The sequence below is a fragment of the Suricata suricatta genome, chromosome 17, assembly GCF_006229205.1.
Source record: "Suricata suricatta isolate VVHF042 chromosome 17, meerkat_22Aug2017_6uvM2_HiC, whole genome shotgun sequence".
Lineage (NCBI taxonomy): Eukaryota > Metazoa > Chordata > Mammalia > Carnivora > Herpestidae > Suricata > Suricata suricatta.
The window spans coordinates 21,839,408-21,857,729 of record NC_043716.1 but is presented as its reverse complement, the minus strand read 5'-3'; the positions used below and the strand labels follow the sequence as shown (position 1 = coordinate 21,857,729).

The 18,322-nt window shown below is 37.7% G+C and overlaps 1 protein-coding gene across 6 annotated transcripts in view; it reads right to left on the bottom strand.

The window, feature by feature from the left end:
* Window positions 1–18,322, bottom strand: part of AP2B1 (adaptor related protein complex 2 subunit beta 1) — a 122,654-nt gene that overhangs the window by 87,889 nt on the left and 16,443 nt on the right. For all 6 annotated transcript variants that reach the window (XM_029929187.1, XM_029929191.1, XM_029929190.1 and 3 more), the window contains exons 4-6: window positions 16,805–16,940; window positions 14,677–14,922; window positions 630–820 (exon numbers count right to left, since the gene is read on the bottom strand). In XM_029929187.1, the coding sequence (XP_029785047.1) occupies window positions 630–820; window positions 14,677–14,922; window positions 16,805–16,940 (573 nt within the window). The remainder of the gene's footprint in view (window positions 1–629; window positions 821–14,676; window positions 14,923–16,804; window positions 16,941–18,322) is intronic.

Genomic DNA, 18,322 nt, shown 5'->3' with positions numbered 1-18,322 from the left:
ATATATATATGCAAAATGCTCAATAAAAATTGGTGATAATTTTAATCCTGTAAACTAAAATGCGTGTAGGTGCATATGAAATTTAGTAGTCAATTTGTGCTAGTCAAAGAAAATTTACAACAGTGAACTTGGTAAAGGGCTAAGCAAAACAATCCAGGAGTGCCTTCCAAAATCTTCTCTAAATTCAGACTGATGTGATTTCTGTATCTAATGGAATACTTCAATACATTTTCTCTACTATGAAATGACAGGTATAGTTCAGCTTAGTAACTAGTAATCCAGCCACTTACTATGTTATCTAATAAAATGAAAAGTTTGTCACTATGGTGACCTTTGTACACCAAATGGCCAGAAACTGCTGTATGGGAGACATGGAACCAAGATGAGGGAGATTTTAGCAGAGGGTAAGTGTAGTATTCAAACAAGAAATGAAAAATACACATCTCTTAGGAAGAGTTATTTGTGCATGGTTCACTCCACCACCTAAACTGTTCCTAAATCCAGTGACAAAATATCATGAGGACAGCAATATCTACCCCCAAACATTAGAGACCCTTATTCTAATACAGACAGTAGAACTTACTCAAGCAGGCAAGTCTCCCAGATATTATCCAGGAAAACAGACTGACCTCTGAGCTTCCCGGTCATCTTTAGGGTTGTAATTAGAAAGGCAGTCCAAGATGAAAATCTGGCCCCATTCCGTGCACTCATTCAGGGCTGTCAGCAGCTTATTAATGTTCTGTGGGTTCAGATCGAGTAGGTTGCTGTTTGGGTGAGATTCACTGATTTCAGATAACGCTGCTACAGCATTAGCCACCACCTGAAAAAGAAGCAGACATGACCTCGATTTACCATGAACAGTACAATTATAAACAAATACTTAATCTTCTCTGGACCAGTTCTTAGATCTCAACTCAACCATTCCTAAACATTTTACTAGAACATTTCTAGTCAGCTAGAAAAAAAAAATGCTTTCAAAACATATGAAACCACCAAAGATGGCATATATAGCTTCTTAGTGGTCAGGAACCCAGTATTAAAACAATTCATGTATCAGGAGAGTCACACAGGATTTACTATTACATATTAACAATTTCAATAGTATTCAACAATTATTAACAGAATCAAGACACATGAACAGTTATAAGATCAATGAAGTTTAAACATGAAACATGTACTTAGGCAGGCAAAGGACAGAAAAATCTAGGCTAAATTATTTTAGAGCTGTATGGGTATGCATGTACAGGGGAATGGGGAGGTGATACCTCCAATCATATCATGAGTCTCAGAGTAAGAAATTATGGGCTTGAAACCCTAGTTCATTACTGAACATGTTTGAAAACTGGAGATAATTTAATCCACCTCACAGATTAGTTTTAGTTTGAGGATCAATCAGATGACATATGTGTATGTGATTTCTATAAAGCCTTACACAAATTTAAGATGGTACTATTAGCATAACTCTTCAGGACTAAGTTGCAAAGGTTTTCATATTAACGTCTCTGAAACTAAGTTGCATTTAATAACCAAAGGCATGTCAGTTTAATAGGCTATACATTTCTTTCCAAGTAATACAAAAAATAATGTCTTACAATCAATGCCATCTCAGCAGACTCAATGAGATACAGTACCTCAAATATAACCTTTTCAGTCAGTATGATGTATGAAAAACTGCTACCAAGTGTAAGAAGGTACGCTTGTATCCTGACTTACATATCTGGGAATCCATACTAGTTGCAAGAAAAAAAAAAATGACCTTTATCAAAATTACAGATTTCTAATATAACTAATAAATCTACAGCCAATGAATATTTAAAGTATTTTTAAAAATTGCAAAAACAACCAAAAATAAAAAGAAACTCTACTATGGTCCTATACAAGTGAATTTAAACAAAATTTTTTTAGGGGCACCTTGGTGGCTCAGTTACACGTCTGACTTCGGTTCAGGTCATGATCTCAGGGTTTGTCAAGCCCTGCGTCAGCCTCTGTGCTGACAGCTCCAAGCCTGGAGCCTGCTTCAGATTCTGTGTCTCCCTCTCTCTCTGCCCCTCCCGTGCTTGTGTTCTGTCTCTCCCAAAAATAAACATTAAAAGACTTTAAAAATTTTTTTAAATGTTTTTATTTTTGAGAGAGACAGAGTGTGAACAGGGGTGGGGCATAGGCAGAGGGAACACAATTCAAAGCAGACTCTAGGCTCTGAGCTGTCAGCACAGAGCCCAACACAGGGCTCACACTCATGAAATGCAAGATCATGATCTGAGTTGAAGTCAGATCCTCAACCGACTGGGCCACCCAGACCTTCTTAAAACCACACTGTTTAAAAGTAATCTCTATGTCCAATGTGGGTCTTGAACTCACAACCCCGAGATCAAGAGTTGCATACTCGATCAACTGAGCCAGCCAGGCACCCCTAAAACCCCATTTTGCAGTGAGGCTCCCAAATGTTACTAAAAATAAGCAAGGTTAAGACTGCTTACAAATATTCTCTAAGTATCAATGAGATAAGAAATAGCAGCTTTAGTCATTATATTTATTAAAAATGTTCAAACATCAACTCATTCTTAGTTCTCACTGAAGTCCCTTGCTAAAAGTTTAAGGAACTAAAGAGTTTTTTATCCTCTTGCCAGCAAGAAAGATAATGGCCACAATTCAGCTATTGATTTTATACAATTTGTTCAAAGTTTTTATTTATTTTGAGAGAAAGAAAGCACAAGTGGAGGAGAGGCAGAGAAGCAGAGAAACAGAATCCTAAGCAGGCTCCACACCATCAGTGCAGAGCAGGATGTGGGCTCAAACCCACGAACTATGAGATCATGACCCAAGCCAAGATGAAGAGTCGGATGCTTGGGACACCTGGGTGGCTCAGCTGGTTGAGCATCCAGTTTTGGCTCAGGTCATGATCTCACGGTTTGTGGGTTTGAACCCCGCATCAGGCTCTGTGGTGACAGCTAGCTCGGAGCCTGGAGCCTGTCTTCGGATTCTGTGTGTGTCTCTCTCTCTGACCCTTCCCTGCTCATGCTGTCTCTCTCTCCCTCAAAAATAAATAAAACATTTAAAAAATAATAACAATAAAAAGAATGTGTCCAGTAAGGAACATCATTATTTATATAAATAAATAAATAAAAAAGAGTCGGATGCTTAACTGACTGTGCCCCTCAACTACTGATTTTACTATCCAACTTATCTGAGTAGTTTGCAGACTATCCCAGCATTTATCCTAGAAGACAAATGTCTAGAGAATATGATTTTTTAATCACATAATGTAAGTCCAACATAATTACATAAAAGGTACATAAAAGGTATGATGCCATAAATGGAATCCTCCTCGGCTATAATTTAGTGATTACAAAATTCCAAGATAAAAAAATCAAAGGCTCACTTGTAAGTCTGAATATGGATATGATATGACTTTACTGCTAGTAAGACAAACCAGGAAGAACTGTCTAGTCCACATACCACATGGTAGCATGTATGAAGTTCTTTTCTGACTTAATCTTTGTATACTACCGTCAAGCATGGGACTCGGGGCTAAACAGAAGTCATGAAGAGTGAAATACTAATCCCCTCCATCACCTCAGGTGCTGTACATGCAGGGAAACAGAGACTTCCCATGTATTCTACACTAGATAGACATGATCATATTATAAAGGATCAAAATGTCATATCGGAAGACCAAATGCCTGTTTTCAAACTATTACTGCCAACACATGCCCAATTTTGGTTACCAGCTGTCCAAGATAATATGTCCTACCACAACTTACCATTTTTGCCATTAAATCCTTTTGATGTTAAAAAAAATTACTTGTTAAATATAGTCTGTTAATAAGAATGTAGATTAATTGAGGGAATCAAAAAAAGCAACGTGGAAGAAAGAGAACAGAAGGATGCTGAACAGAATGACCAATTAGAATTCTTCTGTCATTTTCATAGGCAATTGGAAATTAAACCAAGTGTATAATGCAGCTAATGAAGTATATGTTCTGGTGGCAAAATAAGGCAATTTCCACTCATGATCACATTAAAACAAAAAAGGAAATAGGTAAAAGTAAATCTAATCAAAAGATCCAGAGAGACCAGATTATAGGATTATGTTTAGAAAGGGCTGCATTGAGAAAAGAGATTACTGCCAACCAGTCACTGAGCCAATGGCCAACTAGCAAAACATGCATCCTCCGTAACAAAATTCCACAGTTCCTCTAAAACTTCTCCAAGTTCCTCTGTTCTGCCTTCCCACTTTCATCTCCTAATCTTCACAGGCTGCTATGATTTCAGAAACATACCAAAAGGTGGGCCTTTAGGGACTGTGAAGTGCTCTTCCAGTCATTAAGCCATGTTCCTCCCACTCTAACGAAAACTTAAAATAAGCTAGTCACACCAAATCTAAAGACTGACTTCAGGACAGCAGCTGGGTGGTTAGGGTAACAGGACAATTCACTTGTTGATGTTTATACTCTGCTTCTTTGGAATTTTGTACTATGTACATAGCACATATATCGTCTATTTGTAAAAATAAACTTTAAAAATAAAGATTGGAATTTAAGATTTATTTCCTCTTTCCAGAAAGACTTCTCCAAACAGTAATTCAACATAATAAATTAAAAAAATCAAACCCTTGGAGTAACTGCCTTAATATACCCACGTATTAAAACAAAGGTTATGTCTCTTTTCACTTGAACTATCACTTTGAATCTGAACTAAGACTAACATGCATCACATTTCTCTTAGGAAACACTACCAGGAAGAGAATAGCCTTTTAACAATCATCTTAAGAAAACTACAATTCCCAAGAAAGAAAGGAGTTTCTTTTTTTTCTTTACATTTTTTTAACATTTTATTTTTAAGTAATCTCTACACCTAACATGGGGCTTGAAGTCTCAACACCCAGATCAAGAGTTACATGGTCTGTCAACTAAGCCAGCGAGGTGACCTAGAAAGGAGTTTCTAAAGAAGTTTTGCTTTAAAAATGCACTTATAAATATGGTTCCTTAAATGAATTTTCTCAGTACTTCAGTGGATTTAAAAAAAGTTGGCATCTAGGTCACAAAGGAACATATACATAGTGTAATTTTTTTATTCATCTTGCCTCCCAATTATGGTGTTTCTTGGGATGACTACAACTCAACACTCCTCTCCCTACCCCAACCCCTTAGATCTAATGTGATATGACTATTTTATAGATACAGATATTAGACACAAATATCTGTAAGCATATTTATATACAAAAGCATATAGATACACATAAAATCACACTCCATACTAGACACATCTTTCTCTGCCTAACTACAGGTTTCTCTTCAATGTGAGAGTTTCTTATGGACCCTAGGAGCCAGCGTTTTTTTGGTTTGTTTTTTTTTTTAAGGTAAGCAAATTGTGTTTCAACTTACTTTATGCCATACCTAATAGAGAAAGCTGCACAAAGAGAAAAAAAGACAGTAACTACTAAAATGTTTTGAACACTTACTATGTGCCATTAATCCTCACAGCAACTCTGAGGTAGTAGCTATCAAAATCCACCTATTACAGATAAGGAAACAGGCTTTAAAAATGAATTTATAAATCAGTTTAGAGAAGTTAGTGATTTGCTTAGTCAACACAGCTAGCAAGGGATAGTGCTTGAATATGAACCCAAGGTTTGTGTCTGATTCCAGTTTCTGAGTACCAATCACTCTGCCTTCAGCATTTACAGAATTGCCAGGAGCTGTGAACTTAGGCTGGGAGAAACGGAAAGAAAAATCAGAGTTGGGGGAGGATACGATAATCAAAACATCATGTCCAGGCAAAAGTGACATGCAGATTTATACAAGGAGAAAAATGGATTCTTCTACTTCATGTATTTCAGAGATAATCATAACCTGACAGCACGTAACGAGGCAGAATTTACTATCCAGCTATAAAATCTGATTTATAAGCTACCCCTATCTGATATGCATCAATTGTGAAGACATAAACTTGACCTCATTTTTTTTTTTTAAAAGAGGACCAAGCTAGAGCTGCAGGTATGCTTAAAATAAAAATGATCCTGTAAAAAAAAAGAACTCTAGAAGGGAAATCCAGATCTCTTGTGGGACTGGAATGTCACAGACAGAAGCTCCTCTCACATATGTCCCTGTCCCTTTGACTTTCATCCTGTATCTCCATTTCCATAGCCTCAGAACTAAAGAAAGAGATCACTTTCAAGTACAGTAACCTCCCCCCAATTAACTCAATTACTATCTAAATGACTCTCTATACAGGTTTACACTTCAGTTTTCTTATTCAATTTACAACCCTTTTGGCTGGTGCTCCTAAAGACTAAAATCAAGTGAAAGCATAATAATTGACCAGAAACTATTATGCTGAATATACAGGTGGTTTACATATTTTATCCTCCTAAAAATCATTAGGAATCTCACTTTCTCCTTTATGGAGTTGCTTCAAATGCCATATGAAAGCACAAGGCAACATGTATTTGTCCCAAGCATGTTTCAGTCCTGATCATCTCCTTAAGGACACAATGATTATGCAATACCAGTTAATATTTTCCCTCTCACCTAAATAAAGCTTAGAGCTCATAGTTTAATCTAACACACTGTCCAGAACGCCAACAGATAATATGCCAACTGTATTACGTCCTATAATGTACCCACCCCCCCCATCTTTCCAGGACTAAGGAACACAGCTCATGATGACAAGGAAGTCTCTATACATTATAACAATTAAGATTTACAAATAAGACTCAATAAAATTCATTTCTTAAAGTGGCTTAAGATATGGTCTGACAAAATGCGAATATTCCCACACCACAAATAGGGATCTACAAATAGACAAAAGGCACTCCTAACAATCAGGGTTGCTTGGCCCACAGACCCTGAAATTACACTAGAGCAAGCTGCAACACAAACAACAAAAGTCATCATACTACTTATCTCCCTATGAGAACAAAGTAACCCCCTGCCACGTTAAAAGCCTTGAGATCATCTTAAAGGGGACACTAAGAAAGGAATGAGCTGTGATCTTTCAGTATTACTATGTACAAGAGATCCACTTTTTAAGAAGTTGTTGATGAATTGCTCTAAAGGGATTTCCTGGAATATTACCTTTTAAAAGTAATTCTGCAATGATGTAATAACACTGTAAATAGAGCTATCTTCATTTGTGAGTAAGCTGCCCCCAGAATTACCCTAAAAACAATGTCTGCCTTTAAATAACATATACATATACAAGGGGAGCCCGGGTTGGTTGGGTATCCGACTCTGCCCCAGGTCATGATCTCATGGTTCACGGATTCGAGCCCCGCATCGGGCTCTGTGCTGATAGCTCAGAGCCTGGAACCTGCTTCGGATTCTGGGTCTCCCCCTCTCTGCCCCTCCTCAATTCATGCTGTTTCTCAAAAATAAATAAATGTTAAAAAATATTTAAGTAAATAACATATAACAAAAGAACTAAATCTTTTAAGAATAAATGTACAAATGAAAAATTAACCCCTTTGAACTTATTAATCTCCAGCACCACAGAGACTATACAATATGGACCATAAGTGGCAGTTATACTATGAAGGGCTCTCTCTGCCAGGTTCAGGGTTAAGGGCTCTGCAAGCCCTCTCTCCTTCATTGTCACAACAACTCTACAAGAGAAATTTTATTTATCACCTCTACTTTGTAGATGAGGATAGAGAGAAGTCCAGGGAGCCAAGAAATGACAGAACCCGCATACAAACCCAATTCTGTCTGGCTCGAGAGTCTGAGTCTTAACCACTATGCCATACGGTACTGGGGGGAGAAAAATACCATTTCATAATTACAAGGCACTTTTCTGTTTTTGAGATACTTTCATATAGAGTGAGTCAACTCTTTATAAAAAGAAGTGATTAAATGCAATTTGGTATTTTGGATTGAATCCTAGAATAGCAAAAGGACATTTGTGTTGAAACAGGTGAAATTCAAATAAAATCTGTACTTTAGTTAATAATAATGTACCAATGCTAATTTCTTAGTTTTGACAAATGTCCCATGGTTATATAAGGTGTTAACATTAAGTGAAACTGACTGAAGCGTATATAAAAACTTTCTGTACTATCTTTGCAACTTTTGTTATTCTAAAATTATCCCCTATAAATGCCCTTATAAAAAAAAAAAAAAAAAAAAAGAACCCAGAAGGTACTTGAATGGCTCCGTTGGTTAAGTGTCTGACTCCTGATTTTTGTCACAGGTTATAATCTCATAGTTGTGAGATCAGGCTCTGCATGGGGCCTGCTTGGGTGTTTCTCTCTCTCTCTCTCTCTCTCTCAAAATAAACTTAAAAAATGTAAAAGGAATAAAAAAGAACCCATAAGTTAGTAACAATTGATAGAATAAAAACTGATAATAAACTGTTTAAAAAGAAGAATCACAGAAAGATTTCCGGAGTTTATTACACAGGAAACAAAAAGCATTTACTTCCTCTATAAGCAGACACAGAACTGCTGGCACTCAGATCAACCGGTGGGAAATTCAAGAGCTGGGCAGTCGGCCTTATATCAAAGCAGCCTTCAATGATTATACTTACTCCATTCCTGCAGAAATTACTCCTCTTTTAGTACCAAATATAACATTACTCATTTGGGGAACCCAGACCGACTGAACATATTACCTGCCACATTACTCTTATTAAGTGCCTGCCACATATGGCGACTCTCACATGCGCCTAAAATTCTACCAGCTCCAGAACTCCGTTATGGACTTTAAGCATGAACAGCACTATGTATTTCTCATTTTACTTATGTATGACATTGTATTTTAAAACTCTACTTATTAATATACATTTAAAGATAAGAAAAATCATATAAAATACTAAATTAAGCAAAATCATGAAGTTTTTCTGTGTTCTAGACTGATCTTTAAATTTTTTTAATGTGTTTTTTTTATTTTTAAATATTCGTTCATATGCAAAATAACTGAGTACAATAAGTATTATTACCTTTTTATAGACAAAAAAAAACTGAAGCTCATTTTAAATAACTTGCTCAAAGCAACAATTCTACCAAGCAGCCACACCAGGACTCAAAACAGCAGCCACTCTGGCCCTAAATGATTATATGCTATTTCCATTATTTCTATAATCCAAATTTTCGCAAACTTAGCACTACTGACATTTGGGTTGCTCTGGGCGGCTGTTCTGTCCACTGCAGGATGTTTGACGTATCCGTGTACTCTCTCCCCACTAGATGCTAGTAGCATCCCTCCCATTAGTTGTGACAACCAAAGTGTTCCCAGATGTCCCCTGGGGAGCAAAATTGCCCCCAGCTGAGAACCACTGCCATCATACCATGCTGCTTCTACATGCTGGTGACAGTCACCAAAGAGGTGTGACTTCCATTTGACCTGTGAGCTGGCATCTGGCCACTGAAGGCTTCTCATCCTATGCCTGTCCTTGGAATGTGGGTACCACTTGTCTTTCACACCTGCATGAAAGATGTGAATGAACCCAGTCAAGGCCTCTTTGTAAGACGTGGAAGGTGGGTATGAGGATCCATGTCTTGCCACTGCCTAAGACAAGCCTCATACGTAAGTTCTCTCTGCTTATCAGAACTGCCACCTACCAGCCTGAAGTGACCTGCCTCTCTCTTTGGTCTCTCTGTCCTCCGCTTATAGGGAACGGGTTTCAGATGACACCAGGGAAGCTCTCAGGAGGGTTACAAACCAGCTGGCTAGCACACAGTTAAAACATATTTTTTTTCTTACAAATAAGATGTTATTTTCCACAAATCGGCTTTCTAGAATAATTTCCAACTAAAAAAAGCTAGCAGTTCTAACCAGAACCTTTGCTAAAGGCTATTCTGGGCCAAGCTGAGGCTATTCTGAGAACATACTGCTTGTGCAGCACACTCATCAAATAGAAATAGGTTTTCGACTTATTCAGTAATCTGTGCTTTGGCCAAGAGGATAGAGCAGCGGAAGTGGGGCTTCACAGAGCAGCTCTCAGAGTGACTGATGGAGGCAGAAAGGAGAAGGTTTAAAGGACATCAAAGGAGTGAAGTCCTAAGCCAATGGGACTCAGGAGAGCCGAGTTCACAAACAAAAGCAAACACGTGTGACAGGGCTGTTGGGAGTCTCAGGAGTGGCAGACTCCAGCATGAATATGGTCAGAATATCCCGAATTCTGAAGTCAGAATATCTCAAATGCCTTGGAGAAAAAAATAAAAACCATAATAAAGGAGGGCAAAAAGCTATAAAACAGTCACTATCACTCAAAAGTGCATTTTTTCTTGTAAATATATACTTGGTGGACATTTTAAAAATTTAAAAAGTCATGGGAGCTGTTCTCCTGTAACTCCAAAGTGATTGCTCATTCTGAATACAGGTTTGCTTTCAAAATAATGAAAAATAAAATCTGCATCTGGAGATAAGTTTGGCTCTAATTCTCTCAGAAAAGACTGTACTATAGGAGTTTGTACAGCTATCAAAGGCATCAGGACCTTTTAAGTTAATATCATAGCAATAATGTTAACCCTGCCTACTGTCTATTTCATAGTTACAGGGGCAGCAGCCATCATTCTCATTAGTTCCCATAAGCCAAGCACTTGAATGTGTTTTTAAATTTTTTTTAATTTATTTTTGAGACACACACACACACACACACACACACACACAAAGTGTGAGCTGGGGGAGGAGCAGAAAGAGAGCGAGACAGAATCTGAAGCAGGCTCTAGGCTCTGAGCTGCCAGCACAGAGCCTGACACAGGCTCATGAACCATGAGATCATGACCTGAGCCGAAATCAGACACTTGACCGACCGAGCCACCCAGCTGTCCCTTGAATACGAGCTTTTTATGCCATAGCTCAATAAATACTCCCAACACCTTTCTACAATGGTGCCCCTCAGTAAACAGAAGAGGAAACAACTCAGCGACTTGAGCCAGAATTTAACAGAATTTTTTTTACTTCAAAGTCTACCTTTTCTCTTTCAAATAGTTATTTCACTGAAAGTCTGCTTTAACCGTTATAAGTGGGATAACTGCAAGAAAAGAAGGTGTGTGATCCCCCAGAAAGACAGGGAATGAAAACAAGTCTATTACTTGCAGCAAGGTGCCCTACCCCCAGGAATGAGCTTGGAGATCAACATTTTACTGCCAGATTTCAAAGTCATTTCTGCAGGGGCTTTCAGAAGGATGCCCTTCTGAAGTAAGCTATAAGAAAATTACTAAGGCAGAACATCCTGGAAGCATTAATTTTTTTTTGCAAGAGATTCTATATTTGCTGATACAGTGCTGCCACCATGTGGAACAACTTCTGAAAAAGTGCAACAAAATGACTCCTCCAGAGCAGTAAGAGAGGACTCAGGCATCAGAGTAGGGAGCTTGAGAGGACTTCCATAGTAAGACAGATCTCAGATAATTAAAGGCCTTCATATGTTCAAACTGTTAACCATTTTGAGACAACAGAAGAGTTCTAAATGTGTGAATACACACAACTACATTAGAATCCTGGCTACGATACCTCTAGCTGCAGGACCCTGGAATAACTGCCGGGGTGTATACTTCTTGATCTCAACATAGAATAACCTCTACTGCACTGGGAAGACAGGAGAACAAAGTAATGTATTATAAGTAAAAGCATCTAACTGGCATAGAATGCATTTAAGTTTAAACTTCCCTTTTCCTAAGGACGCATGGTCATCGAAGTCTCAGGAATTTCTTAGATGTTTGAGCCATTAAACCTTACATTGCCACACTCACCTGTTTCCTACCAATAGTTTTTAACCCAGCTGATAAAAAAGGAAAATCAGTGGTCTAAATACCAGCTGAAATACTTTTTGGCAAAAAGCAAAACATGCAATTGAGATGAAAAGTATGGGTTTGAAATCAAAAGTAGGTGTATGTGTCTGTTGGCTATCTTAATACAAACTTTTCAGTTCTTCACTAAAACAAGCACGAAGAGCTCAAAAAATGATGTGAATAGGAGTATGTAAAACAAGGCCAGGACAAGAGTAAGGCAGGCAAGGTACAAATTTAAGGAGACACTCCACTTCCAGGCTTCTGCACGTTCTGGTGGCACCTGAACGTGAGTACCACTTTAAATTTTGCACCCTGTGAGCCTTGCTAGCACGCCACTGAGCAATATTAAGGGAAAAGTTCTGCTACTGAGAAATCTGACAAGAATCAAAAAGATTTTCTGTTTAGAAAATGATAGGTCCAATGATAATTAATGTTTACACCTGATCTAGGAAAATCAGCAATAAAAACACAATAAAAGAAAAGCGGCTCCTGAAAGTTCCTCAAAATCTACCCAGGGACCTTAAATTTTCTCTAAAAGCTTCTTCAAAGGTAACTTGTGAAAAATCCCCTGAAATCACCACCTGATTTTCTGTAGTAAAAACAGATTAGGAAATTTTAAGAGTATTATAGTTTAATATAATGTTATATTAAATTTAAATGGAGACGCACTAATGTGTTGCCTATTTAAATTACTCATATAGGTAGGTATGGCACGGGGGAAGACAGGTAAAACAAGCCTAGCACATGCTAATTACTGAATCTGACGATGGTAAGTAGATTCATTTATCTCTTGTTTTCACTTAGTCACTCTAATTTTGAATATGTCTGAAAATTCCCATAATATAAAGTATAAATAAATAAATGGCATACATGTTAGTTGAGAGTATGATGGGCTGGACAAAAACCAGCCCTTCCTCCATAATGAAAACTTAAAATAGGTCTTGTTCCAGAATCATTCCATCCTTTCAACTGATCTAGACAAAGATTTAAGTTCTAAAGAACTGTCAGAGAAGAGAAGAGTAGGAAAGGAAAAAGGAAAAAGAGAAAAAGCAATCCTTTACCAAACTACCAACTACTCCCTATCCCTGATCATCTAATTTTACAGGTTCTACTTTGAAGAATTTACATTAGTATAAAAATGCCTTTTTCTCCCCCAAAATGGAATTGCCTAAATGAGTTAGAACTCACTTTCACCTCATTCCACTTCATATTCTTAGCCCCACTGACTACTTTACAAGTTTCCAAGAGAGCATGATATCCTCTTCATTTGGAGGCCTGAAATGTGGAGCATGAAAGCCAAATACTTTTCATCTTGTCCTCAGAAAATTTCAGAGACAGCTGCTAAGAGTAACAGTGACTCAAAAGCAACACTAAAATACAACTTGGGACCAGCTACACAGTCTATAACATAGATACTAATACCTTAAACATTTTCTTAAAATTTACTTATTTTGAGAGATAGCACACGTGCAGGACAGGGGCAGAGAGACAGAATCCCAAGCAGTCTTTGCACTCTCAGCACAGAGCCTAACATGGGGCTCGAACCCACAAACCGTGAGATCACATGATCTGAGCCAAAATAAAGACTCAGGATGCTCAACCGAGCCACCCAGAAGCCCCTATAAATTTCTTTCTTTATGGAATATAATGAAACGGGGGAGGTCACGTGATCCTACTTGAGGTGGGAAAAAAGGAATGGTTGAATCTTCTAATACCGATGGCGACATCCTATCAGAAATCATGGTTTACGCACATCCACATCTACATCCGCTTCTGTACCCATAGGGTGGCTCACCTTCTGATAGTACCACAGTACCTTAAAAAAAAGGGGTGGGGAGTTTGCTTCATTCTTTGACCTGATACTAAACTTGAAAGGGAATACACAGAGGCCAAGGCTACTCAAAGAATAAGATGAACCAAAGGAAATACCAAAGCAAAGATCTGAGTGGGTAATTTATAAGTGAGAGACAATGTCTACTTCAAGGCAAATTCTAAAAAGTTCCACAAAAAGAGTATTCAGAGGTTACCCCCTTGATTAACTCACAGTAATTTGCCTCTAAGTAAATATTGCATTAGGCAAAAAGAGAAGAAAAAGTGGCCATAGTGCTTCGTCTTCTCAGCAATGATACTTTGACCAATCACTCAGTTCAAATGAGTTCCAGGTATTAGCAGAGTCAACATACCACTTTTTCCCTTCATTATGTGGACGAAGTTAAAAATGTTAGAGAAATAAAAGGTCTCCAAACTTCAAGGTGTTGTGTTCTAGCTACCAAATATTTAATTTTTGGGGGGTAAGTTTATCTATTTATTTAGAGAGAGAGCAAGCAAGAGCAGGGGCGGGGCGGAGAGAGAGGGAAAGAATCCCAAGCAGGCTCTGCGTCATTGACACAGCCCAATGTGGGGCTCAAGCTCACCAACCTGTGAGACCATGACCTAAGCTGAAACCAAGAATCTGATGCTCAACTGACTAAGCCACTCAGGCGCCCCTAGCTACCAAATGTTTAAAACATTAGTTGTCAAAAGAGAATCTTGTCCTAGAATTTTCCTGTAGGAGAATGCATGAAAACAATCAAGCAATAAACATAACTTCGTTCCTATTGCCACACTGCCAGAAAAGACCACAAACATCTATCTGAAGAAATCATCTTTAAAAAACTGCTATCAATTTAAGGTAAAATCCTCTTAAAAAATGATGAAAGAACTGGTTGCTGAGCAAATAGGTTTGATGCAAAGGTTTGCTTTAAAACCCTACTATTTTAGTAATAATTGGTTTTCACCTCAGAAAATACCTACAGGGTGAGACAAGTAATCTGAGGGACACACAGAATTCATGCTTCCCATAGCTAAGCAAGGTTCCAATGCCCCAAACATAAGATTTGTTTTAAACATGCTTTTAAGAGGGACGCATTTTAAGCACTGTTCTCTTTAGAAAAGAAGCTTGTTACCATTGGATTTGAATCTGCTATGAGATCCCGCAGAGAATCCAGAAATCCCTGATCCTCCACCATTTGGGCATTGATATCATGGAGCTTTGCCACACAAACTGCTGCTGTTTTCCGAACATAGGGATCTTCGTCCTTCAAACACTTGCGGAGGGGCTCACAGAGATATTCGGTAATCTTGTCCACCCGGATGCACCCCATGGTCCTGACCGCCAAAGCCCGAATGAGAGGATTAGGGTCTTCACAGTCCTTTAAAAAAAAAAAAATCACTGGCAGCTAGAGGCATACATGGGAACTAAAAGTAAACAGTCTAGTCTATACGTGCCACAAAGGAGTATTTCCTTAATGTAAGCTTCTAGAGGTATTCTGCATCCGAACACAGTCGTCCCATGCTATTGATTCCTAGGTACTAATCTTAGTGGCCTATTTAAGAGTTTAGAAAATCATTTAACTGTTTTAAAAACACAATGAAGAAATGCCCAGAAGGATTCATTCCAGGGCTGGGCAGCAGCTTAGTGAGTTGGTATTACCATCACCATGGCTATGAGTGGACCTGCCTTAACAACAGGAAAAAAATGAGGAACTGAAAAGATGTGTCCCACTCCAGAGCCAGTCCGCAAATATCGAGTAGAGAGAAAAGAGGTCTGGCCTTTCTGGGGCCTGCAGCCAAGAAAGCAAAGGAGAGAGACACTGGTACGGGCCTGCCTTCAGTTCCTGGAGTTAAGCAGCAGAGAAGGCCCTCTGAGATCCTAATTAACATACATTCTCTTTTTCTTTCTTTCTCTTTTTTAATGACCAATTTATTTACTTACCTATTTACTTTTAAGTAAACTCTACACCCAAGTGGGCCCGAACTCATGAACCCAAGTTCAAGGTTTCATATTCTACCAACTAAGCCAGCCAGGAACTCCTACATTCTCCTTTATTAGCAAATGCTTACATATACAGTACAAATAGAATACTCCTATGCTAAAAATTTCTTTAAACATTCTAAATCTTGTACACATCAAAATATAAAAAATGTAAGCTAAACTATCTTTCCAATGATGTAGTCTACCTATGAACCACCAGACAGAAAAAATAAAATGTTATGTTTTGATTTTGTAGCTAAACACAGGAAAAGAACAAAAATTCCACAAGAAGAAAGTGTATTGTTTATTTTTCAAAACAGTTTAACAGAAGGGGAAAAAAAGCAATAAATGTTTTTATATATAAATATGTATGTATTTATACATATACACACATTACATATGTATTTTTAATAGGTACAGTCTCATTATTATGCCTATCAAATCTAATGACTGGAAAACTATGACTGCATGTTCAATAATAAAATTTTTAATGGTCAATTTTTTAAGATGTAACAATTGTAGTTATGTTTAAAAAAGAGATCTTAATCTGACAAATGTTAAGGATGAAATGATTTTTCATCCTTATGATGTTTGGGATTTGCTTTAAATTTATCTAGTAAGAGAATGAATGGAAGTCAGGAAAGCATGTATGGGGAGAATAAATGAAACAACACTGGTCATGGGTTGTTAACTACTGAAACCACAAGCTGGGTAGGAATTTAGAATACTGTTTCCTCTATTTGAATAAGTGTGAAAGTTTCTACAATAAAAAAAATTAATCAAGTGTTAAGACCTATTAAGCGAAACAAAATAGAAACAGTAGCTCCTGTGGTTTCCACTACTTCTAACTCATAAGCACAGTTTTTTACAAGAGAAAATAAAGCCCAGGTTACTGAAACTGCAATGACACACCTAAGCTGTGTGAGCCTGGGCAGGTAAAACACTAAGGCTTCTTCACCTGGTTTTCTTCTTCCATCTGGCAAGGACACCAAGACCGGCAAACAGAAAACTCTCCATATGGTCTGAACTGGATGACAAATGCTGGTATAAAGAATGCTTAAGGAAGAGCACTGGGTGTTATATGGAAACCAATTTGAAAATAAACTATTAAAAAAAATGCTTAAAATCACGAACATTCCTAGTCACTGCCAGTACTCCTCCAGAGGCCCTCTTTTGGAACAGAGGTTGCTTATTTGCAATGCAGCCATTAACTATATCAAGAAAGTCAAGGTTACTTGAGGCAGAAGAGACTACTCTTGAGTCCCTGGGGAAAATGTTACCTTCACAAAGCTGTTGACAGCCATGATGGCCATGTCTGGCTGACTCTTGGCATAGTTCATCAAATAGAGATACACGAGCTTCTTTAATTCCAGATTGTCGGTTTGCATACAGTTCACTACATCTGGAAAGAGAGAGCTGAGAGGAGAAAAGTGAAAAGAACAATAAAAAGATGTTGGTGCCAAGCTAATGGGTAGAACCTGAAGAAATGGCCTTATTTTACAAACTGATATGATACAAGGACAAATGTCCCCATGGTAATAATAATTATATAACCAAGATGAATTTCTAAAGAAACTGTAACCCTGGTCTCAAGAAAGTCTCTAAAAACAGATTTTTAAAGAAACTTTTCATTACAAAAATTCTCTAAACAAAATAGAAAGAGCAGGATAATGAACCCAATATACCCATCACCCAACTGTAAGCAAGTATTAATACATATCCAATCTTGTTGATACATATCTACAATCCATTCTCCTTCCCTTCCCCAGTTGCTCTGGATTATTTTTAACCAAATCCTAGACATCATATAATTTCATATATATATATTTGAAGGCATATCTTTTAGGAATGTTGCTTTTAAAAAACTCACGATCTTTATCACACATGCAAATTAACAGTAATTCTACATATCAATTCATTGTAGGTTCAACACACTATGGCTGCTACATTTTTTAATGTTCATATTCTTCTATCGTTGGCCAGTGAGAACTTACTCTGTTCACTCCTGAGTCCCTGGGATGTGACCCTGTATTTTCAGTTTCCTTGTTTTCTGATAGGATATGACCCTCCATCCAAGATCACTTGGTACATTTCTAATTTCAATTAAAATCAGTCATTTTTCTAAGTCCTGATTCCTTTCTAGTGGAATGTATGTTTTTAATTTTATTTGAGAGAGAGAGAGAGAGAGAGAGAGAGAGAGAAAGAGAGTGCATGCAAGTGGGGGAGGGGCACAGAGAGGGAGAGAGAGAATCCCAAGCAGTCTCCATGCTGTTAGTGCAGAGCCCAACAGTGGGCTCAATCCCATGAACAATTAAGATCATGACCTTAAACCCAAATCAAGATTCGGATGCTTAACCGACTGAGCAACATAGGTGCCCCTATTTCTTTAATCTCAATGAAAATGAGTCTCCTCAAATATAAAAGTTTACACTTTTTCCAAGTTCAGTCACTTCATGATTTACTACTTTCTTGTAAAGCCAAAGGAAAGTGGCATCATTAGTTTAGAAGGACTGACCTTATCAGATTTTAAAGTATAAGCTGTATTTTTAAAATATAGGTGAATTATAATTTTGAGAGATCAGCAATTAAACTTCCCCTTAAAGCTTTATCAGAATACTGTAAAACTTCTAAATCCTTCTGAACATCTTACTACAAGTACACAGAAAGAAAAAGCATATTTCTATAGAAAGAATGACTGAAATAACTGGTCACTTGGTACAGCTTGTGGACACACACACACACAAACACAATAAGCAGAAATAGTTATTTACAGAAAGGAAGATGGACTGCAAAGTCAA